The 27,003-nt window shown below is 36.0% G+C and overlaps 2 protein-coding genes across 14 annotated transcripts in view; both read right to left on the reverse strand.

Moving 5' to 3' along the window:
- Window positions 1-18,099, reverse strand: part of mapre2 (microtubule-associated protein, RP/EB family, member 2) — a 28,415-nt gene extending 10,316 nt beyond the window's left edge. For 5 of the 11 annotated variants that reach the window (XR_012399147.1, XR_012399145.1, XR_012399146.1 and 2 more), the window contains exons 1-3: window positions 18,038-18,099; window positions 3,326-3,453; window positions 98-243 (exon numbers count right to left, since the gene is read on the reverse strand). Coding sequence is in view for 3 of the 11 variants with exons in the window: in XM_005162865.6 (XP_005162922.1) it covers window positions 98-243; window positions 3,326-3,446 (267 nt within the window). In the remaining 8 variants the exon portion in view is untranslated. 11 annotated transcript variants of the gene reach the window in all.
- A 4,562-nt stretch (window positions 18,100-22,661) lies between these two features.
- Window positions 22,662-27,003, reverse strand: part of dtna (dystrobrevin, alpha) — a 60,329-nt gene continuing 55,987 nt past the window's right edge. For 2 of the 3 annotated variants that reach the window (XM_073940566.1, XM_073940567.1), the window contains 2 exons: window positions 24,588-24,625; window positions 22,662-24,498 (listed from right to left, as the gene is read on the reverse strand). In XM_073940566.1, the coding sequence (XP_073796667.1) occupies window positions 24,608-24,625 (18 nt within the window). In that variant the 3' untranslated portion in view covers window positions 22,662-24,498; window positions 24,588-24,607. The remainder of the gene's footprint in view (window positions 24,499-24,587; window positions 24,626-27,003) is intronic. The other variant, NM_001080581.1, reaches the window with a different exon arrangement.

Here is a 27,003-nt window from a genome sequence, read left to right on the forward strand (position 1 = left end):
CAATAACAACATCATGCATGTTCATAATCTCTGTCTTACTGATTATCTGCACATGTCTAAAGCAAAGGATGAGGAAAATACCCTGATGTCGGCTCACCTTATCAACATTCATCCTCTTGAAGGAGGCCTGCAGGAGCTTGAAGTTGTGGATGTATTCATGCTCCAGCTTGGCCTGGAATTTCACCTTCTTAAGACTGATACAGCCGGGAAACAGCATGTCCATGAACTGACAGTACGCCGCTCCTGGAAAACAATGCACAGAGATGAAGTAATTTGTAAAAATGTAAAATAGCTCTTATGAATTGTATCTCTTTGCAATAAAAAATAAAAGTTTTGAGATGGATTATTGGTGATTAGATGTTAGCCGGATAGGGTAGCTTTACCTGGACAGAGGAAAATAAAGACCTGTTTAAAATGGTTTAAGACCTACAACTCAATATTTCATTCACTGAAATTAAGACTTTAAGGCCTAAAATTTTGTCCTTGAAATCAAAGACATTTTAAGACTTTAAGACCTTGCAGACACCCTGCGCCTACTTTCAAAAATCTTATATTTTTGTATGAAAAAAACCCTATATGAATTCAAACAAATTAGCCACTTTTTTGACAATACATACCATTTTTTTTAATGAGACCGAACTGCTTTTCACCTTTAAAAAATTATAAATCCAAATAACAATTTTGTCATTGTAACATAAAATACTTGAGTTTGAAATTCATTTTAAGGGCCTAAAAGTATGATTTAGAAATTTAGCACGCAGCAGAAACCCTGAACACACTAACATCAAGAAGATCTTCAGGACAGATTGAGTTCCAGCCTAATTTACAGTGAAGTAGATCTAATCTGCTCAATCAGAGGAAATAAAACAAGGGCACTTAAAGGGAGATCCATTTGACTCGGAGGATGCAAGTACACAGCGTCATGTAAATCGATGTATTCTGGACGGCTTCCAGAGGATATTCAGTGTCTCCGAGTGTCTTTAAATACCTCTGCTTAGACCTGTGCTCGGGCTCAACTAAATTAAGGCACAGTGTGATGTCATGCTGAACCACACAAGTGTTTACACACACACACACACATCCACTGTTCCCTGGCTGACGATTATTAGATTCATCATTAATACAGAAACTGGTGGAACTGATACCAATCCTTTACACAATCACAATAAGCAGCTAATTAAAAACAACCAGTTTATATATCATGGTGTACAAATGAATATGTTTTGGTAGTAATAATGAGTAACACAGATGGTGCCCAGCATACAAATTATTTTATTTTTTACAATTATTTTGGAGCTGGCAAAATATTTTGTTAGAATATACACTCACCAGCCGCTTTATTAGGTACACCTGTCCAACTGCTTGTTAATGCAAATTTCTAATCAGCCATGTCTCAGTGTATTTAGGCATGCAGAAATGGTCAAGACTGAAGATTCCATTAGTTAACAATAACTTAAAATACAATAACTTAATCTTTTTCAAATTTACACTATATACTAAAGTATTGCATTCAAAAGAAGACCTCAAAACTTGTTTTCACCCTCCTAAAATGTTGTTGTGTAATTGAATAGCTCAAATGCTAATTTAAAAAAATGTGTAAGCTGTGAATACATCATTAAAACCAAAGATTATGTCCACAATTTCTTTTAAGATGTCTTTGTTAGAGTCTAACACTTTTATTTAACTACTTGGTAATTATATGTATTAACTAAAGTTTGTGTTAATAATAATTGAACTGACCTGAGACAATGAAATGATACCAACAATTCCAACAATACCAACAGAATTGTGTTTTTAAAACTCATTTTATGAAATTTTTAAGAATAGCTTAGGAAATTGATCATTTTAAAGCAAATATTCAATCAAAGTGATTAATGTTAACTAATGGGACTGTCCTGTTTTTTTTTTTATTATTAATTTGTTTGTGCTTGTTTATTGCCACGTCAGCAACTTGGTAACTTCATGGAAAGATTAAAATAGATAAAAACATTTTGTATAACAACAACAACAACTACTTTATAATTAAAGAAAATATGACACAAAATAAAAAATACATAAAAAATAAATAAATAAATAAATAAATAGATAAATAGAAAAATAAATTAAACACAGATAAATAAATAAATAAATACATACATAAATAGATAAACACAGATTAACAAATAAAAACAATAAATAATGAAATAAATATATTTTTAAAATGATTAAAAATAGAAAAAGGAATACAGAGATAAATAATAGATAAATGAATATATGAATAAATATTAAATAAATAGATAAATTAATTAATTAATAAATAAAAAATAGATAAATAAATAAACACATAGATAAATAAACATATTAAAAAATAGATAAATGAATTAATAGATAAATAATAAATAAATAAATAAATACATAAAAATAAATAAAATAGATAATAGAATACATAGATTAATAAATGAATAGATAAATAGATAGATAAATAATAAATATTTAAATACACAGATAAATAAATATTTAAAGAAATTAACTGAAAATAGATAAATAAATAATAAATAAATAAACACAGATAAATAAAAAAGATAAATAAATGAATAAATAAATAGATAAAAAAATAAATAAATCGATAAATAATGAATATAATGAATAAATAAATGGATAAATAAACAGATAGATAAATAAATAAATAGATAAACAAGGAATAAATAATTAAATAAATAAATGAAATAGTTAGATAGATAAATAAATGATAAATAAATAAATGGATAAATAAAAAATAAATAAATACATAAATAATGAAAGATACATAAATAATACATAGATAAATACATATATTTAAAAAATAAAAAAGATAAATGAATACACATAAAAATAAATAATTAATAAATAAATAATAAAGATAAATAAATAAATATATAGATAAATAATAAATAGATACATAAAAAATAAAAGTAGATAAATCCATAAATAAAGAAATAAAGAAAACATTTTACATTAAAAACATTTGATTTTCATTGCGATATATGTCTTACAACTTAAAATTATTTTCGAAAATACATTTTTGAAAATACCAACAACACTATCCTGTAAAGTGTGGCCCATGTTTAGTAATATGATAATAACTGCGCTACACGTAACTTGATTCCCAGGTTCATAATTGACATCTGCTTTACGGACCAGACAAACAAACAAGTGCATTTATGTCACAGCAATCCTCAAAGGTACAGCAGCAGCTCTACAGCAGAGCAGATGATCAGCGAGCAGAAGCCCTGGTGTAAATCCTGCGGGATTATTGCTTTGTGTCTAATGAGCATCAGCGCTGGTTTAAGTCTGGAGCTTCACATACCTGACGACAGCTGCTCCACTTTAGTGTAGTTTAGACAGAGCAGATCGTTGACCCAGGCTGTGATGTCATGCCTGCTCATCGTCTCCTGGGTGATTGAGGTAGAGTAAACGTTGACCGCCATCCCCCAGCTGTGGAGCAGACACGTCAGCATTAATAAGACTGCACAATATATCACACAATATTAGCTTTATTACGATGATAGTATATGCAATATACAGTGAGGAATACAAGTATGGAACACATCTCTATTTTTCTCAGAAAACATTTATAAAAGTGCTGTTAACTTGAAACTTTAGGCGGATGTTAATAACACTCACAGTAATCCATATATGTAACCAAAACAAATCTTTTCAGAATACAAATGAAGCTACGCATAATAAAATGAAATTATGTAGGGAAAGGTATTGAACACATGAAGAAAGGGAGGTGTAGAAAGGCAGTGAAAGCCCAGACAGTAGCTGAAATCTCTTAATAGTTCTTCAGCAGCCCTCTGCCCTTCCTCTGTGTAAATGAATATCAGCTGCTTAAAGGTTCACGAAACCCTCGAGTACTTGTTTTGAGACTTTAACAGATTTGTGCGTTGAGCATCAGTTAAGACAATGTTAGCACCTGTCAGCTTAAATTGTGGGGAAAACTGGATAATTTTGAGCTTTTGTCAGGTAGTTTCTGCTTCCGGGTTTAAAATGATTTTTGGGACTGGATCAAAATCAGCGACGTAGCGCAAAACTGCATGTGCAAAGATGACGTGTCGGTTTCTCATTATTATTCATAGTAGAGTTTTCTTATCCTTAATTATCCATGACTGCAAGTGCTTTCCGAAGTGAAGGCAGACCCCACGGCACACAGTATTTAACCGTTCATGAAGGGTCGTATGCATTTGTTTCCATGATCCACGAGGTTATTTTTTGGGGGCGGGGGAGGATGCTTGTTTTTCCCTGTGTCCAGCAAGCATTTTTGTCGGGAGATCAGTACGAGAATTGGAGAATGGCTGACGTTGTCTTGTATCAGGAGTTTGTTCACATTTAGACACATCTGCACTGAGTCTGCATTCAGACCTATGATTCAGACCCGGGGATTGAGGGAAAAGTCCTCATTTATAGTGTTTTTATATGTCAGTTCAGCTACCAATCAGCTGTGATTGCTCAACAGCGCACAAATGTACGAATGAAATTTACATTAAAAAATGTAAGTGCCGATTGGTACTGAACTCGATACTTTTGACAACCCTACTCCCAACACTTGCCCCGTCTCTAAGTTCTGCTAGTTGGTCCATTGCTTTAGGGTTGACATTAGCTACGCTTCCATCCACCTATTTTTATGCACATTTTGGATACGTGCATAAAAAAAACGGTTGATGGAAACGTCATGATGTGCGAGCAAGGCCGCCTACAAATCTGACTCAGTTACACCAATTCTGTCAGGAGGAATATCTGAAAATCTTATATGTAGCGGGGGGGGAAAAAGAATGAGTTCATCAGACGCTGGATTCGAATTGAGTTCATGCTCGAACGTGTCAAAACATGTTGACAAGCGTTTTACGAGCTGCGCCACTGAGACTGTTAAGGGTGCTGCAACATTTTACACCTATAAATCACACCATTTCTTTTTTAATTCACTCAGTGCGATGTTCAGACCCAACTGTGTTAACCGCATCAGCTAAACTCTCCCACTCTATTTTTTTCTTTTGTTGTTAATTCCGGAGAACAAACTTGCAAATAACACCACTTTTCTCCGGTCTACCTCCGAAAGCAGCACCTCCAATTCACATTCTGTTCAAAGTTTCTTTTCTTGCTTGCTTTTGGAATTTGTTTTTTCATTGGGTTGTGCCAAAGTAGAGTCATTAGCATATTCATACGGGGGAGGAGGCAGGGAGGGGTTTTGCGCTCGTGCATGTTGCGCTCAGTTTCACGTTCATTCAGATGTACAAAAGAATATGCGTGAGATTCGGCGTACGCAGTGTTTCATACATCTGAACTTTTTCTGCGTACGCACATTTACAGCTTTATGCGTATGCAATGTTTTAGTATGATTTCCACGCAAGTCTTCGTACATGAGGCCCCTGGTGGATTAAATGATGCAGCATTATCAAATGTTGTATATGGTTTACGACAGATTATTTTGATAAATTTTTTTAATTTATTAAATTTGATTTATAATGATGGATGTAATGAAGGGGGTTTTGTGTCAGAATTGCTTGTAATAGTGCACATGGTGATTGGTTTATTCATTGGTTATAATTTTCTTAAATATGCCGTGACTTTCTATGTGGAAACATAAAACATTAAACATAAATAAAAGTATTAAACGAATTTTTGAGCAGGTGTTGCTTGCTTTGACATAGAAAAATAGTAGTAAAGTAGCACATTAGAAAGGAAAAAGTTGTTTTGTGTTAACGGCCCTTTACTATTCTAAACTATTTTCATTACATAAGTCTAATAAATGTGTAATAATCAATGAAAGAGAAACAAGTGAGAAACCCTGTGAAAATCATTTAGCACAAGTCATGTGGGGTAAAATTGATTTGCAGTGGCAGCACAGAAAAAAAAACCTAATTCTTATCAAAATGTTGACAACACAAACTCCTCCAGTCTCAGTTACAACCACAGTGTTTGAGGGTCAATGTTTATAAACCTACACTGGGCTTTTACAAGAAGTAAAACTAAAGTTCCTGATGACTTGTATCAGCCAGAAAGAATCACTTCTTTCTTAAGGAAATAATCCTGCACTTTTACTTTACGTCAATCTGTGAAAATGAAATCAAATACGATAAAATCAAAATGGGCCACTTTAAATCTATAAAACTATGAAATTGCTAAATTATTTTGGTTTTTAATATGTTAATACAAACAAAACTGATCCAACCAAAGAGCCAGTATTTACATATTACCGACTTCACTCTCTAAAAGCGATTTGCATAGCAGGGTTCATCTGTAAACACAGTGTAACACGATACTGATGTCTACTACAGGTAACGGCCATGTAAATGGAGATATATACATACAGAGAAATCTTGAGTTGTGTTTTGTGTTAGTTCTCATCCAGAATTGTGCACTTAGGGTTGTCCATCCCACTTTCCCCGCCCCAAGTCAATACTAATATTTTAGGCAAATCAATACGGGCTGAATTTTTTATGTGCAGAAATATGGTCATTGTTTAAACTGTAGTAACAATACATTTGTTTTAGAGGATAAATTGTTTTAGATATGAGCTTTGTTGTTTTATGCTAAAGTCAGTGCCCTTTAAAATCTGACAATAGGATTTAAAGCAGAACTTAGTTTGGCACAAACCCAGCGGTGAAAAGTGGCAAATTAAAAACACTCAGATTACTCTAAATGAGTAGTTTTTCTCAGGAATTGTACACTTGAAACATGAGTTGTTGCTGCTTTTTCAAACTACTTATTTAAAATAAGCTGAAACAACAATTCTTGAGATTCTTTTTGGGGGATAACTTCATTGTTTTATCCACTTCAATTTGTTAGTTGTGTACTTTTCCTTTCACTGGAGTACATTTTAAGAACTGTATCAGTACTTTTACTCCTATTTTCCTTCAATCAGCAGTCACTACTTTATTTTTTATTCTTTTTTATATTTGATTGGCTACGTAGAATAATAAGTCCTATGATTCCCAAATAATCAAATTGCGCAAACATGTAATGACCGAGAGACTGTTTAGATGATGAAGTTATCAACTGTATATGGTAGGTTTGGGCGGTATCCAAATACCACCCAGATACTGTCAAACCTCCTCCCTATTTTACCTTAGTATAGTTTTGTGCGTGAAAAAAATGATGGCGTAAGGCTCAGACAGCATCACCAAACGTTAGGCTTGTGCCTACCGTAAACACCACCATAGGTTTGAGGTATATCCATCTCTCGCGGTCATCTTTTTGTAGCACAATTTGCAAATTGCCTCGTCCCCATTAAATAAATTATATTTAATCCTTGTCTCCTATTGACCTTATTCTAAAATGCGGAAGTGCGCCTGTTTTCGCGATTGTCTTAGAACTTCTGATTCAGTCGCCTATGGGAGAAATTACTAAGAATAATAACCGGCAGAAAACGGTCAAACTACTTGCTCTACAAACAAATGTTTGCATGACTATATAGACCAAGTAGAATAATATGATAAAGAAAATATCAAATTGCAACATCAAGCAGCGTAATGAGCAGTTTTTAATGTCTAAAAATGAATGGAAGTGAATGAGACCGGAAGTCTCGAGCCAAAAAGATTCAAATGGCAGCGCCCACTTGTCGGCGGAGAATAAGGTCAATATAAGTGCATTGTTTTGTATGATGGTATAATGGTATTGAAACTGATACCGTTGCTATTTTTTAGATCCAACGGTATATCATATTACCGCCCAAGCCTATGAGGACTAAAATCACCAAATAGCCTTAAACAATCACTAAATTCCCTACAGAATATTACGTTTACACACACACACACATGCACAAATACAATGTAAACGCATCAATCTTTCACATTGTAATAATCAATACACACTTTTAAAAGGCCTACTTTTTACGTATACTTTGAGTAATATTTACAACAGATACTTGTACTCTACTTACACTACATTTTAGGGCAATAAGTAATGGTACTTTTACTTGTGTATGATTGTTCTGTACTCTTTTCACCACAGCACAAAACACTAATTTTAATGAGTGGAAACTTTGTGGTAAGAAAATTTGGGTTAATAATGCAACAAATCTTTAGTGCTACCACTTTTGTTGTGCTAAAAAAATCACCTGGCCTCAATCACTAAATTCCCTACAGAATATTACGTTTTCACACACACATGCACAAATGCAATGTAAACGCATCACATCGTAATACTCACTACTCTGATTTAAAAGGCCTACTTTTTACTAATTCTTTGAGTAATATTAACAACATATACTTTTACTCTACTTACACTACATTTTAGGGCAAGTAATGATACTTTTACTTGTGTAAAATTGTTCAGTACTCTTTTCGCCACTGCTCAAAACACTAATTTTAGTGAGTGGAAACTTTGTGGTAAGAAAATTATGTCAATAATACAAAAAATCTTAAGTGCCACCACTTTTGTTGTGCAAAATAAAATTACCAAATAACCTTAATCACTAAATTCCCTACAGAATATTACGTTTTCACACACACACACACACGCACAAATGCAATGTAAAACGCATCACATCGTAATACTCACAACTCCCATTTAAAAGGCCTACTTTTTACAACATATACTTTTACTCTACTTGAACTACAATTTTTGGGGCAGATAATGGTACGGTTACTTCAATTACATTTTTCTGTATTCTTTCCAAGCACAATTTTATTGGGTGGAAACTTTGTGGCAAGACAATTGGAGTTAATAATACAACAAATCCTTTGTGCCACCACTTTTGTTGTGTGATACAAATCACCAAATGGCCTTATACAATCCCTAAATTCCCTACAGAATATTACGTTTTCACACACACATGGACAAATACAATGTAAACGCATCAGTCTTTCACATCATATTACTTACAATTCACTTTTTTACGCACAACTTTAATGAGCGGAAACTTTGTGGCAAGAAAATTAGGGTTAATAATCCACCAAATCTTGTGTGCCACCACTTGTAAGATTGTTTTGTATATATTCTTATGCAATACATTTCTATCGGTTCAATATTGGATTATAAACAGCACTGCACAACATGTATAAGAAAATAACCTAATGAAATCAACCAAATTAAGTCCGTTTTAAATCACTGCCAATTAAAAGATCAACCCCATTCCTTATGAATTCCCAGAACATCCTCTCCTCACTTCAATAATGAGCTGAGTTCCTCAAAGGAAAAGCCACATCTCTTATATAAGGCTCCCTTAAAATCCCTTCAGGATGACAAATCTTCCTCCCTAATAATTTCTCATGACTTTAATAAGCTTAAACACAGCAGACATTAGCGTTGTGCTTAAATAGCAGATTCATCTAAATTTAGCAGGAAAGATAAACAGTTTAGTGAGATGCTGGAATGAAGGGGGAGGGAAAGCAGCAGCCAACAAAATCAGTGTCAACAAAAGCCATCAACCCAAAACATGTTTCAAGACCCCCAAAACGCATGCAATCACATTTTTCACACATCCAGAGGGTATCAGCCGCTATTACGCACGACACGCAGTTAATCTTCACACATATTTGGGGATGAGATGGAATGAATTAGAGTACGCAATGGCTGACTGCTTAGTGAACATACATACAGGCCATGCACTGTCAAAACCTGGGAAAGCAGCCTGTCAGCGGACATCCCAGCACGTATCCATCCTAAATTATTCGACAAACATTTGGAGAAAACGCCCAAAGAATGAAAGCATACGCCAAAAAGCGTTTAATATGATTTTTAAGGGGTGCACCATCGGGGGAAACGCCATAGCTGCCACAGGAAAAGCCCCTCTGTTGGATAGAACGCAGGCATAATGTGAGTGGCTTTGGGAATGCATGGATTAAAACGGCCCGATTGTGATGTTTTAGGCTAAATGCATTGATTGAAGCTCGGATAAAGCGCTGGTTTTCTTTGTAAGCGGCCGGCGGATGGTAATAGCAGCGGTGTACCTGTAGGCGCGCTCTCCCCGCACTGTGTTCTTTCTGTAGGGAATGATGTTGGTGCCGTTGTTGTCCGGAATGATGTCGTTGTTGTTCTCTCCATTGGGGGACAGAGCTTGGGTCGGACCGGGCATTTGGCTCTGTGAAATACTCGAAAGGACGAGGAAAGGGACGTCGGGGCTGTTCCCTGCCGTCTGCCTGCTTGTTCTCAGTGTAAATCCCGAGTAAATGTATGTGTGTGTGTTTGTGTGTGTATGAATGTGTCTTCCACTCGACAGCGATCTCTCAGGTGAGTCGTGGAACTGCAGTCATGTGACTTTGGGAGGGGTGCTTCACATTTCAGCCTCCTAAGTACATCATTTGAAGTTTTATATGATTCTTCGTTGTAATTTGGTTTAACCTTATTGGTTTGACATGGGCAACTGGATTAAACAATGGATTTCGTTGTATATATTTGTCGAGACAATTTGGAGTACATCTGAACAACAAAAATGATTACCTGACTGAAAATTCTTTACTTATTTTACTAAAATGTTTCATTTATAAATGAAAAAAAAAAAAAACAGCTCCTCAATTTGACTCTGTCAATTTTGCCTCCTATATAAAGGCTTTGAAAATAATGTAGGATTTGTTTAATGACCATGATTTTGTTTAAGCCCTTACAAAGTTACTTTTTGATGTTTGCACTGTGTGTTGATTATTTTGTTAAGTTATTTTATACATTATGATATGATATATATTTTTTTTATTTTATGGCTTAGCATTTGATTCATGGCATACTGGACGTTTCTCAGTCAGTCTGAAAGGTTACATTAGCATTGAGTTTGGCCTAAATTGTTATGTTTTTGAGATATGATAAATGTATATTTATGAACGTAGTACACCTCAAAGGCCTCAAGTGTTTCCTCTTAAAGGGATAGTTTACCCAAGAATGAAAATTACCTCATCATTTATTCTCCCTCATGTCCTTCTAAACCTTTACGAGTTTCTTCTGTTCAACACAAAAAATGATATTTTGAAGTATGTTGGTTGTTGGCACCTATCAACTTCCCTAGTTTTAGTTTCTTACTATGGAAGTTTTTTCGTGTTTAACAAAAGAAATGTTTTTTTTTATATTGTCTTAAATCTTAAATCTATTGTCGTTAAATCTTCTATTGTCAAATATTGCCTTTATGAATTGTAACCTCAGTTTTCTGACCTAAGCTGACAGGAGTGGCACCCGGTGTGGTCTTCTGCTGCTGTAGCCCATCTGCCTCAAGGTTGGACGTGTTGTGCACGATGCTCTTCTGCAGACCTCGGTTGTAACAAGTGGTTTACTGTAAGTTACTGTTGCCTTTCTATCAGCTGGAACCAGTCTGGCCATTCTTCTCTGACCTCTGGCATCAACAAAGCATTTGTGCCCACAGAACTGCCACTTACTAGATATTTTCTCTTTTTCATCACACAGTTGCTGCCATGTGATTGGCTGATTAGAAACTTGCGTTTACAAGTGGCCTGTTAGATTACATACATAATAAGGTCATTGTGACTTCTCACAGTTCGGACTTTTCTTTTAATGCTGAATTTTTAACACAATTCTGGACATTTAAGTGAAAAAGAGAGTCATAATTATTTAGAAGGGCAATTGCGATGTAGCATAAATAACTAAACGTTTTCTTGAATATGTGTACGTTTCTTGAGAGTCACAATTCTAACGTTATATTTCAAGTCACCATAAACCGGAAGTTGCTGAGAGACTTTTATTTCAGTATGTTAACAGTTAAAGTACGTTCAACTGAAACGGAATATTGAGGAAGGGGGCGGAGCTTTCTTTTTGCACATCATTCCATTATTGCAAACTACTGGTAAGAAGGGCAAGGTTAAGAATATTGTGGCTGAAGCGTCAAACTGATGCCAAAAGAGAAGCACCGCCACACCAAACACAAAAGCAGATGCTCAGACATTGAAGAATAACAAAACCATATTTTGGTGGATTAACTTAGCACAAAATAGTAGTTCACCTAAAAAAAAACAATGTACGCTAGCTAAATAAACACTTTAAACTCACAATTAAGGGTGCGGGGTGTAAGGGTGTATGTTAAATTATCTCTGAATTCTGAAGTAAAGTTAAAGTTGTTTTAGAACTCAAAAGTCAAAACTGTGAAACAAAAAGTCATAATTACCTTGTTTAGACACAAGATTCCATACATACTAGCTATTATCTCATGTAGAAGGGAAAAAAAGTGAGCTAAAAGTTCAGAAATATGTAAAGTGTTGACGCAGACATTCCATTAAACTGCTTATCTTACCGCTACATTTTGATGAATCTACTTTTTGCTCGCAACTAATGTATGAAATGAATTCAGCGTCATGTTTAAAAGTTATTATCGTCCTTATAGGAAGACCAAATACAATTGATTAGAATTAAACATTCATAAAAACAAATCTTCAGCATATTATAATGATTCTTGAAAATGATGCAACAAAGACTGGGGTAATAATGATACAATAAAATTCCCCTTTGCATAACAGGAATGAATAAAAATTGTACAAATATTAAAATAGAAAATAGTATTTTAAATGATATAAATACACTCACAGGCCACTTTATTAGGTACACCCGTCCAACTGTTTGTTAATGCAAATTTATAATCTGCCAATTACATGGCAGCAACTCAGTGCATTTAGCTATGTAGACATCAAGAAGATATGCTGCAGTTTAAACCGAGCATCTAAATGAAGAGGAAAGGTGATTTAAGTGACTTTGAAAGTGGCATGGTTGTGCTGCCAGATGGGCTGGTCTAAGACTCTAAGTATTTCAGAAACTGCTAATCTACTGTGATTTTCACGCACAACCATCTCCAGAGTTTACAGAGAATGGTCTGAAAAAGGGAAAATATCCAGTGAGCGGCAGTTCTGTGGGCACAAATGCCGTGTTGATGCCAGAGGTCAGAGGAGAATGGCCAGACATGTTCCAACTGATAGAAAGGCAACAGTAACTCAAATAACCACTCGTTAAAATTGAGGTCTGCAGAAGAGCATCTCTGAACACACAACACATCCAACCTTGAGGCAGATGGGCTACAGCAGCAGAAGACCACACCGGGTGCCAATCCTGTCAGCTAAGAACAGGAAACTGAGGCTACAATTCCCACAGGCTCACCAATATTGAACTAAAGAAGATTGGAGAAACGTTGCCTGGTCTGATGAGTCTTGATTTCTGCTGCGACATTCAGATAGTAGGGTCAGAATTTGGCGTCAACAACGTGAAAGCATGGATCTATCCTGCCTTGTATCAATGGTTAAAGCTGGTGGTGGTGGTGTAATGAATCATCTCAGACTGATTTCTTGAACATGACAATGAGTTCACTGTACTCAAATGGCCTCCACAGTCACCTGAATTCAATCCAATAGAGCCCCTTTGGGATGTGGTGGAACGGGAGATTCGCATCATGGATGTGCAGCCGACAATTTGGCTGTAACTGCATTATGCTATCATGTCAACATGGAGCAAATCTCTGAGGAATATTTCCAGTACCTTGTTGAATCTATGCCTTGAAGGATTAAAGCAGGTCTAAAGGCAAAAGAGAGTCCAACCCAATACTAGTAAGGTGTACTTAATAAAGTGGCCGGTGAGTGTATATTTAAGAATATTACACATTTTTTTGCATTTCTGATAAACATAAAAACAGGTCTGGTCAGCAAAAGAAGATTTTTTTAAGAAGAAAAAATATCACTAACTCCAAACTATAAATCTCAAGCCAAACATGAATATGTAATGCTTTATAAATTCTAGATATGTGGGTATTTATGTGACGTGCCAGCCAGGGGCTCATTTTTCTTCACTGCACTGCAAAGAAGGCCGTGATTTAATTCATTATATACACACACAATACACCATGTTTAAACAAGGCTCTTGTGAATGTATTTAGTGTGACATCTTTACAACCCAGTCTCACTCCAACCAATCAAACCTGTTTTTTTAGAGTCAAAACAAAGAGATAAATGATCTGAAATCGGTCCACCAGGTCATGACATTAGTGAGGTTATTTATGCTTTCCTCCTGCTTCAATAAAACACAACTAATGGTTCAATTTACAGCCTGTTTAAGCTCTAGAAAAGATCTTATTGTGGTAAAAAAAAAGGTTGATGTTTTATATTATAGCTATAATTAGCATCGCATTTGACGTTATTTAAGATAATCTTTAGCTATAAGGTATTTACTCCAACATATCCGACATTAAAATGCTGTCATATTCAAGCTAATCATTAAAAAACTTCACTGAAGACTGAAGAAACATAAGCAATATACATATGCAGCATCAATAAATCAATCGGCTGATAATGCAATTGATTACTGTATTAATCAATAGTTCATAAAGAGTTCAGAGTATTCCACAACGTTTTGAACTACAGGCTTTAAAGTACACATGAAATCAAAACTAGGCTCATTGATTTTGTTTGCTCACATTGCTAGCTCTGTTGGTAACACTTCATCTGTGCAAGTCATTAAGAAAAAAATTGAAATCTGAAAATGCACTTCCTGTTTGTTTTCAGTTCAATTTTGAGATTACGTCAGTCTGAGGTGCTGGGCTAACATACTTAACCACGCCCCTCCAGCTGTCAGTTTTGACGACAAATAGTAATGGTGAGGATGAGGTATCTGTTAGGTTGTAATAACTCTCCCCAACGCCTTTTCCCAATCTTTCTGTATGAAATACGCCTACGTTACCATATCCAATCGCTCGCGGTAGAAAAAAAAAAAAAACAAGCCACACTTACTGTTTTCTCATTTAATATTCTGTCTCTCTAGGAACTGCTTCACAATACAAGAAATATTTCCAGTCCATGCAGACCTTTTAAAGCCTTTTTTGGCAAAGTTGTACTCTGCAGATCAATTTTTAAAAATGCAAATAAAGAAACTGCACTATAACCTTTGTTGTGAATTAGGGGTGGGCAATGTCGACTAATTTGGCATCATATGATGTCTAATGTGACATCACAATGGACGATGGCATCGTCATCATAGGAGGCAGTGAATGAATTATTTATGAATTGTTATTTAATTCATAATGAACTAATTATTTGTAGCCTACCGTTTTAACTACCTGACTCACATGGTCTTTGTTTTTACCCATAACCAAACCAGATTACCACCTGTCAATCACTTTTCCCGCAAGACTCTAGCATGAATAGGTAGAGTGTTCTGTGTCGTTATAATGGCGTCGACAAACTTGGTTGTTAAAAAAGGTGCCCAACCAACAGTCTCTAAGGTTTTCGATGAAATTAATAAGTACAAGCGTGAAAGTGAAAGATTGAAGCAGTGTACTGACACTAACACGTTACCTGATAGATTCAAAAGACCAAAGAGTCATTAGATAGAGACAAGATTAATTAAATATCACGTTTAACAACTATAGTGAGACACAATCCAGCAGTGCATCCTTGATAAACGAGTATGCTGCAGCACATGACAGAATGTGTGTGTGTGTGTTTTGTTCTAAAATGCCATTTTTAAAGTAAGATGTATTCGTGTAAATGGGGCCTAAGTGCGTATTTTTCGTGAGCGGGTTGCTGCTGCGAGAGGGGCAGGGTCGCTATCATGGCATGGTGTCTATCGGCCATCACCGATGAACGATGGCATTGCCTATAGACCCAACCCTATTGTATACATATTAAATTAAATCTGATTTAATGCTGATTATAAACATAATACAGAGGTGTAAAACCCGATGTCATATTGAAACGAACTATATTAAATTTTAAACATGATCATTATTCAAGTGTATGATACAGTACCTGAGTGAAGCCATTAATCTCCAAATATTTGGCCAGTTATCAGCATATGTACATATATGCTGTAAACATATGAATTAGCAAAATAAAATAAAAAATAATAAAAATAATAATTAAATGAATGTAAATTACAAATCTTGCGACTTGTTGATCATGTCACTCGTATTAGGGCTGTGCAAAATGATAATACATATAGCATGAACAAAGAACATTATTGTTTCATATTATTGTTTATTTGATGGCGTCACAAAAACACTGGTAATACTTTTTCATGACTTATACGAGTGCAATATTACTCCCCATCATGGGGATGCAGACAGAATGATGAATAACAGCAAGTTGCAATCTTGAATAGTACAAGGTTTACATTTTGCAGTTTATTTAACAATATCTTTTTATTTTTACGTTGGACCTGTTATCATTCGTTTTTGAAAAGTGGTTTATATTTTATCAATATTTATTTAATATTTCTACATTTTCATTCAAACAGTTGCTCTAAATAGAGTAAGAAAAATTATCGCATATGAATGAGTAGATTTCATAGTAAATTAAGGAATAAATACATTTTCCTTTACATGGTCAAATATAGAAACTAAGAATGGACCTGGTACTATAACCTCTTTATACTGTTAAAGTCAGAAATATTAGCCTCCCTTTGAATTTTTATCTCTTTTTTAAATATTTCCCAAATGATGTTTAACGGAGCAAGGAAATTTTCACAGTATGTCTGATGATATTTTTTCTAATGGAGAAAGCCTGATTTGTTTTATTTTGGCTAGATTAAAAGCAGTTTTTTTTAATTTTTTAAACACCATTTTCAGGACAAAATTATTAGCCCCTTTAGGCAAATTTTTTTTCGAGTCTACAGAACTTTTTTTTAGTCTACAGAGCAAACCATCGTTATACAATAACTTGCCTAATTACCCTAACCTGCCTCATTACCCTAATTAACATAGTTAAGAATTTAAATGTCACTTTAAGCTGTATAGAAGTGTCTTGAAAAATATCTAGTCAAATATTATTTACTGTCATCATGGCAAAGATAACATAAAACGGTTATTAGAGACAAGTTATTAAAACTATTATGTTTAGAAATGTGTTGAAAAAAAAATCTTCTCTCCATTAAACAGAAAACGAGGAGGAAAAAAATAACAGGGGGGCTAATAATTCTGACTTCAACTGTATATCCTTATCAGGATATGAGAAGACTTATATCAGGATTTTTGTCAAATCGCCCAACTCATAGCACAGATTACAGAACAATTTTAGAAACCCTGGATCATCCTGGAAAAATATCAACAGGTTTTATCATATATGATATTGTTATATTATAAATTATCTAATACCAAGACGCTCTGAAATGCACCTATGTTTTTAAAATAAATATTTCATTTAATCTTGAATAGAACAATCCAGAATGTAAAGCACTAACCCAGAGATCTCCGACCTTTGGACCTGATTTATACAAGTTTCTAAAGCAGCACTCAAAATGTTAAACCATGCAGTCATTAAAGGGATAGTGACCCAAACATGAGTATTTACTCAACCTCAAGTTGTTCCAAACCTTTATGAGTTTCTGTATTCTGTCAAACATAAACGATGATATTTTGAAGAAAGCTGAAAACCTGTAACCATCGACTTCAATAGTAGCAAAAACAAATACTATGCAAGTCAATGGTTGCAGGTTTCTGACATTTTTTCGAAATATCTTCTTTTGTGTTCAACCGATAAAAGAAAGTCATAAAGCTTTAAAACGATGAATTGATGAATAAATGATGATAGTATTTTTATTTTTGTGGGAACTTAGCTTTAAGCTGGTTGGGTTGCAGATTACTGCATTTCAATGGCACCAGTCAGTTCAATTGCCTTTTGTTGGCTTGTTTCTCATCAAGTATTTGCTGGCACTTCTAAAATTTACACAAATATATGCTCAACACGAACATTAACGTGAGGTATTTTGTCCACAAAATTGCACCTTGCTTATCACCAAACCCCATTCAATCAATTTCCCCAAGGAGCAGGAAGTGTGTTTATCAAACTAACAACTTAATAAAATCTTAAAATAAACCAAACGATTAAACAAAAACAAAACAGCACAAATAGGTGTCAGTGATATTATACATTTATTAATCACGCCATCAGAAAAGACAGAATGTGACAGTTAGGGTTAGGGTTAATGAAAGAACAGCTGCTGCTACGCTAACAAGCTAAACAGCCTTCATGATATTTGAACTTAACGGTTAAATCAAACAAAATCCAATGGTTTCCTACAGGCTCAGTCCTGCCCCTGCAAATCCTAAACTCTCCAAATAAGAGATCACATTAACAGTTTAAAGACAGCGCCTGATATAAGCTCGACTCACCCGTGAACTCAACTGCAAATCCGACCAAACCAGCTGCGCGTCTCCGTTCGCACCCCACCCTCCAGCGCCCTGGAGAACCAGCTCTCTTGCAGCCTGTCCAGTGGTTGCTGCCGATTGGCTGACGCTCTGTCAATATATCCACTGATTGGCCGATAGCTGGTAGGCCGTTGTTTTTCTCAAAGGGTTTTCCGGTTATTGGTTGACGACAACAACGGATGTTGTCTTTCTCGGCCAATAGGAACGCAGTGCGCTGTTCGTTGAATAGATGCTTCGAAGTTTCTGATGGTCTATGATTTCATGTATCAAAGGGAAACAAGCGACGCGATATTTATCACGACCGGAAACATGTTTGGATGAGAGATAAAAGGCTAAATTTAGAAGAAGAGTCTGCCTTTGTTTCATTGTAAGAGCTCTTGCTTTTGAATATGGTAAGCAGACCGTCTGTGAAATCAATATTTATAGCAAAATAATGGCCCAAAGCCAGGGTGTGATTTACAGGAGGGTTTGGGGGAATTGACCCCACTAATGAATACTTGATCCCCCTCTGAAGGACATCAAAACAAGATGTATAAAGCAGGTCAGCCCTTTAATAGTAAGAACTAGCTTTCTCTGATCTCTGATCTATATCTTAAATATCAATAATTAAAAATGCATTATATAAATATACATTTGACCCCCCTATTACGGTCCATACCATTTTGAATGCACAATCACGCCTATCAGTGCTAGGGAAAATACCATTCAACAGTCTGAAACTGGCAGCTGTAGAGCACCAATAGGCATCTTGAGTATGCACAAAACACGTTTCTGGTAAAATAGATGTTTACATTTGCATGTAGCCTAAATAAAGTAAAAAAATTGACATAAATTGTATAGTTTGCTTTGACCTACAGTCACTAAATATGCCTCAAAACACTGAAAACATGTACATTCATTCGTTCATTCATTTTCTTGTCGGCTTAGTCCCTTTATTAATCCGTGGTCGCCACAGCGGAATGAACCGCCAACTTATCCAGCAAGTTTTTACGCAGCGGATGCCCTTCCAGCCACAACCCATCTCTGGGAAACATCCACACACACTCTCATACACTACGGACAATTTAGCTTACCCAATTCACCTGTACCATATGTCTTTGGACTGTTGGGGAAACCGGAGCACCCGGAGGAAACCCACGCGAACGCAATGAGAACATGCAAACTCCACACAGAAACGCCAACTGACCCGAGGCTTGAACCAGCGACCTTCTTGCTGTGAGGCGACAGCACTACCTACTGCGCCACTGCTTCGCTGAAAACATGTACATTTTACTAATAAATGAAATGTAATTGAAATAAATTCATACATTTGATTTACTGAAGCATGTATTACCAAACTACTACTGAAAAAGTTGACCCCCCCAGTTGTCAATGTATAATTCGCACACTGCCTAAAGCAGCTGAATAATCAATATTATTAACAAAATAAATATGAATAAAAAATAATAGTCTGCCTATATCAGAAATGCTAAAATGAAACGCATGATTAGTTATTAATAAATACAATTTAACAAAACAATTGTGCAAAAAATATATATTAGGTGTTTTTAGCTAAATAAATAAATAAACTGTTATTATATTTTATTAGTTATATTTTGTATTTTTGATAAAGTCATGTTTTTGTCATTTCTAAACTAAAAAATAAAAAACTACAAAATCTGAAACACAAATATATATTAAAAACAAATATCTTAAAATATAATTACTATTTTTAATAACTAATATTTGTATTTTTAGTAATGATAATTTATATAATGAATAATGACATTATTAATATTCAGTATTATTAACGAAACAAATATTAATAAAATTCAATAACAGTCAAAAATAGGTTAGAAAATGCCTGAATATATATAAGGCCAATTTGTATTTGTATTAATAATAAAAAAATATTAATCAACATGATATTTGTGTTAAGCATGTATTGACCTTATTACAACCATTACAATATACTGTGTTCTAGTAAAATCCAATGATCAAAAACACGCTCAACACTTACATCTAGTGGCTAGTTATGTATATTGCATCAAGATTTTAAAAATCTTTTGTAATAAGCTCGAGCAAAATACAGACACAGACAGCTCAGATTTTATTAAATAACATTAAAGTACGAACACTTGATGTTACTTGTACAACATAATGTTTTTATTTTTTATTTAGTACCATGCAAAACGACAGAAAAGTGCAATGGTTGGCAGCAGGGTGCAGATGTTGTTTTTGTTTTGCCTTTGCGTAAACAATAAGAAGAGTGTGTGTGTGAGCGCTGCAGTGTGAGAGTAGCATATTACAGGAAAAGAAAAAACAAACATCAATGAAAGAGTCTGGAGACGGTCAAAGCCAAACCGCTCATCCTTTACATGTCTACCAGAGAGACGACTTCACGAGGAATTCATATTCACTAACAAAACCAATTCAAGCATGATCATTAGAATCTTCTAGATCAACACATATCATACACCAAAATATGCTATTTTTCCGCAAGGCATCTTAACAGCACATTCAGACTTGTGTTGTGTTTTTTGCCTCAAAAGCTTTTCCTGAAATATTTAAAACTTTGCAAGTTAAATAAAAGAGTGTGGTAAATATACCGAGTGCCCTTTGGAGTTTCAGAAGTACAAAGGTTTGAGTAATTCTCATCAAATCTGTCCAAATAATAATAATAAAGACAGAATTTAGCTGAAAGCTATAAACATGATTTATTTTGCATAAAGAGAATAAAGCGTAGTTTAGGGCTATTACTGTCTGTTTTTTTGCAGTGCATTTGTTGTTGTGATGCAAAACAATTCCATTCACATATTATAAAATCTATATTAAAATGCTAAGATGTACAAACATCATGCGTGTATCTGTTCCTTTCAATTTAGGCTGATTTAAATCAAAAACACTGTAATGTTGTGCTTAATTAGCATGAAAAATACATGTCGGGATTATTAATTGATCTTAAAGGGGACCTATTATGCCCTTGTGTGTGTGTGTGTGTGTGTGTGTGAACTAGTTTATGTGATTTATGCACACATATTCTTTGGATAATGACATGGGTATGACCTAGGTATCCAATGTTGATGTGGTTTATAAAAAGGCAGAGGTCTTGTGTCCTCGTAATTTGATGGGAACCTATTATGCCTCTTTTTACAAGATGCAAAATAAGTCTCTGATCTCCCTAGAGTGTGTGTGTGTGTGTGTGTGTGTGTGTGTGTGTGTGTGTGTGTGTGAAGTTTCAGCTGAAAATACAAACAAATAATTGAAGCTGCCCCTTTTAGGATTTGATTCTAATAGAGCCGTTTTGGTCGTTGTCGCTTTAAATTCAAATGAAATTGTGCTCTTTTCAAAAGAGGGCGGAGCTACAAATGCCTGTGTCTCAGCATAGTGGCAGATTCCAAGGCTGTTTCTCAATATGTGTTCTTGTCTGTATTTGCATTCTGGTGTCCTCCTAAAACGTCATCAACTGTCGCCGAAGTACTGTTCCAATTCAAAGTTCACATCTTGCCATGTACGGATAAAATTCCTGGATGTGTACTTGCTCCGCCCCTTTTGCCAAGGATGCTTTGCGAGGTGATTTGTGCGAACTTACAAAGCACAGCTATCCCAGAATGCATTGCAGCGTAACCAGAAAAAGCTAATGGCGGAGGAGAAAACCCGCGCGGTTTTAAAAATACTCCTCTGTTGTGTTACAAATGTAAGTTTTAAGAGTTTTCAGGTGAGAATGTAGCTGTTTTAAACTCAAATCTGTAGTTTATTTAGAGAGTTAGCACATCTTTGGTGATGTGCCTCAGCTTATGCGGACTCTGAGCTTCGTCATCAGCTCCCCCGCCGAGAGCAGCTTTACATCGGCCAGTCCATCCATTTCATCTGTCCATCCATTGTAGTTAACATGACATTTAATACATCTTGTGCATATCTAACGGACATCTTTTGGTCTTATAAATCTATTATTTGTTCTCAAGTGTATTATTTTGTCAGTGTTATCTTTTATAATTGTCTTTAATTATGTTATCGTGTTGTATGAGGTTTGTCTGTTTTCCAAATTGCTTAACTTTTACCTTTATTTCTCATTGTGTACGTCTTGTACTTTAAACTTGTATAATGTCCATTGTAGTTTATAAAATCTGATAATCAAAGACACGTTCATTCATTCATTTTCTTGTCGGCTTAGTCCCTTTATTAATCCAGGGTCGCCACAGCGGAATGAACCGCCAACTTATCCAGCAAGTTCCAGCCGCAACCCATCTCTGGGGAACATCCACACACACACTCATACACTACGGACAATTTTAGCCTACCCAATTCAACTGTACCGCATGTCTTTAGACAGTGGGGGAAACCGGGGCACCCGGAGGAAACCCACGCGAAGGCAGGGAGAACATGCAAACTCCACACAGAAATGCCAACTGAGCCGAGGTTCAAACCAGCGACCTTCTTGCTGTGAGGTGACAGCACTACCTACTGCGCCACTGCCTCGCCCTCAAAGACACGTGTCTGTGTATAATAACCCATTTCACTTCACATTTTTGGTCATTTATGTTAACATTTTGTTAAATCAAAAATGTAGATTTATAATATTAATATAATATTAATTATAAGGCCGTGCTTTAAATAATTAAATCATTTTATTTTTAATGTACAGTGAAACTGATGATTCCATGGTGAGGTACAGTAAGAGACATTATAATGTACACTGCCGTTCCATTTGAAAAAGTATCCGACTTGTGTCCTCGCGTCTTCGGGAGTTCGTTTTTTAAGTCTGAACTTGGCAAGTCTGAACTTCCAAGGACGCAAGTCTGAACTTTACATACTTTGTATTGAGAAACAGCCCAAAACTAAACTAACATCCTATGCTAATAAGGGAGAGATCATCACTAGTGGGCGGGGCTTTCCCCCTCTGATGACAGGTATAAAGGGAGAATGTCAATCGAAGTGTTTCTGCAGACTGCTTATATCAAGTGTGATGGAAAAAAAAATAATTAATAATTCTTTACGTTTTGAAGCTGGTTATATTCACACAACTGTGTTTAATCTCCTTATAAAAGTGATTTTTGCACAATAGGTCCCCTTTAAAATACGTCTTTTTTTTTCACGAAAAACATAATGTGACCTAATGATGAATTCATCACGTTCACCTGCTTCTGAACTCTTCTTATTAATTAAAATGTCTTTTAAAAAATGTAAAAACTGAAATGAGATACACACCTACTGGGAACAGAAATGAATCTGATAAGCTAAGGCAGTGTATTTGTGTATCAAAGACTATGACAAAATTTTTAAATGATTTCAGAAAAACTGACGCTACGACATAATCCTACTTTTTTATGCTTTAAAAGACCGTGCGGTCCAGCTATTCTGCTCTTAATGTACAAGAAAAGACGTTGATAAAGATAGCAGCTTCATTAAACGTCACCCCACATTAGCCCGACAGATACAACCCTGGCTCATTCTGATAAGTTACCCTTGCATACATTTCTGGAGAGCGCCAATTATGTCCCAGGAGCTATGTTGTTTGCAGTTTAATGTTTTTACGAATCCACCAGAGGCCGCTGTGTACGCTTTTTCAGATCTCAAATTTCTCTCGCGAGTGCCATAAGCGTCTGCTGTTCTCCTATAAATCCAGCAGAGGCCGCTGTCGACTGACTGACTGACTGACTGACTAAACCCAACCATTAGTGTTTTCAAAAGCTCCGATTGACCTGATTACCCACTTCCCTAAACCCAACCGACAGTTAAAAAAAAAAAACAATCCAGAAAAAGAAAAGCCCTCACGATTTTTACCACATTTTCAGATTTTACCACATTCTAACTCTGTTATTTAATTGTTTATTTTTTTGGCTTTTATTTTAGTCCTACCTGCTTTCTGGAACCGTTCGTCGGCAGACTCAAACCCCGTCGTCGCAGTCAACTTCACTCTGTGTCTCAAATCTGCCGATGTACATGGCTGGAAACTGGACAAACTGTTAACAGCAGGAAAGCCGTCCATACTGAGGAAAGTGATCAGGTGGTCAGCGTGAAAAGGAACGGCGTCATACTGCCCCATAGTGTTCGTTTTAAAGACGAAATGCAGCCATATGTTCCTCTGGCTACATAATTCGCAATCTCCAGAAATGTATATAGGGCTACGTTTTCAGAATAGGCCTATGTTGCAACGATATTTAAATACAGTACAGGTTTTAAACATTTACACACGGAAACCAAACCAAAAGCGAACGAACGAACGCAGTAACATCAATGAAATAATTTCATAATCACTGTATTTATGGCACTGGCGGTGTTGTAGACAGTTCCACTAGTTGTCATATCCAAAGTCGCTTCACAGTTTTATCTTAAAACGTTTAGTCGATTCTAAAAATAGATTTGGATATCGATAGATTGGGTATTGTTGATGCTTTTCAGAAGTGTTGTGTGTTTGGGCTGGTTGCACAGTGCTTTAGAGCCTCCTGTCATGAGGAAAAACACACACAGACAAAACCATCAAACACTGCTGGGATTCAGCTGCCACAGAACAAAATAATTGAAGAATGCTCACCACTGCTTATTAAAGCGCAGCTATTCTTGTAAAGTCACCTGGAGAAAACAGAATTAAAAAAACAGAATTTGGCAAAGTTTAAAACTCATACACTTGCTTTAGGTAATATTTGAGGGGGTGGCATGGTGGTTGGCTCAGTGGTTAGCACTGTCGCCTTACAGCAAGAAGGTTGCTGGTTTGAGTACCGTGTGGGCCAGTTGTCATTTCTGTGTGGAGTTTGCATGTTCTCTCCGTGTTGGCGTGGGTTTCCTCTGGGTGCTCCCCCACAGTCCAAACACATGCGCTATAGGTGAATTGGATAAACTAAATTGGCCGTAGTTTGTGTGAGAGAGCGTATGGGTGTTTCCCAGTACTGAGTTGCAGCTTGAAGGGCATCACTCTGCTAGGAGTGTAATATTGCGTTTATACTACAGTTCAACGGCATTATTGTGCATATAAAAAAGAAAATCAAACACGGAGAGTCTAAAAACCAATCAATTTTGTAAGAGGAACTACTTTCTTCCGCCATTCATTCACATAAATAGCAGGGGGTGGAGTTGTGTGGTCATGGACAAAAGTGAAGAGGGGGGGTGTGGTGGGGGATTCTCGCAAGTTGAGCCCCATAATAATAGCTCTGGGGGCCCCTAGCAGTTCACCTGACTTATCATGTAAAGAAGAAACTCTACACTGAGGAACATAGAAACCCTAATGCTAGCTAGCGTTTCGCATGCGCTACTGCAGAGCAACACATGCATTCATTCATTTTCTTGTCGGCTTAATCCCTTTATTAATCCGGGGTTGCCACAACAGAATGAACCACCAACTTATCCAGCAAGTTTTTACGCAGCGGATGCCCTTCCAGCTGCAACCCATCTCTGGGAAACATCCACACACACATACACTCGGACAATTTGGCCTACCCAATTCACCTGTACCGCATGTCTTCGGACTGTGGGGGAAACCGGAGCACCCGGAGGAAACTCACGCAAACGCAGGGAGAACATGCAAACTCCACACAGAAACGCCAACTGAGCCGAGGCTCGAACCAGCGACCTTCTTGCTGTGAGGCGACAGCACTACCTACTGCGCCACTGCTTCCCTTGCAGAGCAACACACTCATACAAAATATAATTTTAGCTCGTTCAAAATACTTATTTAAAATAAGCTGAATCAACTCAATTCTTGAGATTTCATTAGAAAAACTACATTTTTTATGTTCAATCCACATAAATTTGTTAATTTGTTGTCAATTTGTGTTGAGACAACATGAATGAATTGTGTGGAACCCTGCATGTTTTACAGTGCAGAGACAGGAGTTCTTCAAGCTAACCAAAAAATGGTTCCCTTTAGAGTTGTACACTGAAAGGTTCTTTGTGGAAGCGGAAAGTGTTCCTATATATTCACAAGGCTACAGGATCACAATACACCTGGTAATATCGGTGGCCAATCTCATCCAGACACGCTTTTAAAATGAACATCATCTCGACGCTCAGAAACAGGTGCTTGCCCTGAAGCAGCCTGGGGAAATGTTCATTACAATGAAGTATCCATTTGGTTTAATGGATATTTCATTTCTATTTCATCTCATTTCTACAGCAATTAAAAAGGAATCAAATGTGATGTATGATGTAGCAGACACTCCTGACGCACCGTTGGCATTTTTCCCAGAACATCCATCTGAAATTTGCTGCTCAGAAATGGCTTTGGGGCACACAGCAATGTGGATGTGAATACAGAAACATACGAGACATTATTTATGATTTGGCTTTTACATCTGAAATATGAACCACATATATTATAATTAAAGCTGAGGTTAGATTAATGCTGGCGAATTACACAACTGTTTAAAAGTGGGATTTCTGAAAAGTTTTGAAAAAAAGGTCTATTTTGCTCATTAAGCTGCATTTATTTGATCAAACATACAGTAATAACAGGAATATAGCTAAATATCATTGCAATCTAGCACAACTGTGAACATATTTTAAAAAGTACTCCTTTTGAAAGTCATTCATTTATTTTCATTTGGCTTAGTCCCTTTATCTGGGGTCGCCACAGCGGAATAACCCGCCAACTATTCCAGCATTTGTTTCAAGCAGCGGATCCAGTCACAACCCATAACTGGGAAACACCCATACACTCTCACATTCACACACTCAAACACTACGGCCAATTTAGTTCATCCAATTCACCTATAGCGCATGTGTTTGGACTGTGGGGGAAACCGGAGCACCCGGAGGGGAGAACATGCAAACTCCACACAGAAACGCCTACTGGGCCAGCTGGGACTCGAACCAGTGACCTGTGAGGCGACAGTAATAACCACCGAGCCACCGTGCTGCCCTATCATTCTAATAAATAATCTAGCTTAATATTTTTTGAGGAAAATATAGTACATTTATTCCGAATTTCTTGCTGAATATTGACGATGAATTAACAA

Source organism: Danio rerio, chromosome 24 (assembly GCF_049306965.1).
Source record: "Danio rerio strain Tuebingen ecotype United States chromosome 24, GRCz12tu, whole genome shotgun sequence".
NCBI classification, from domain to species: domain Eukaryota; kingdom Metazoa; phylum Chordata; class Actinopteri; order Cypriniformes; family Danionidae; genus Danio; species Danio rerio.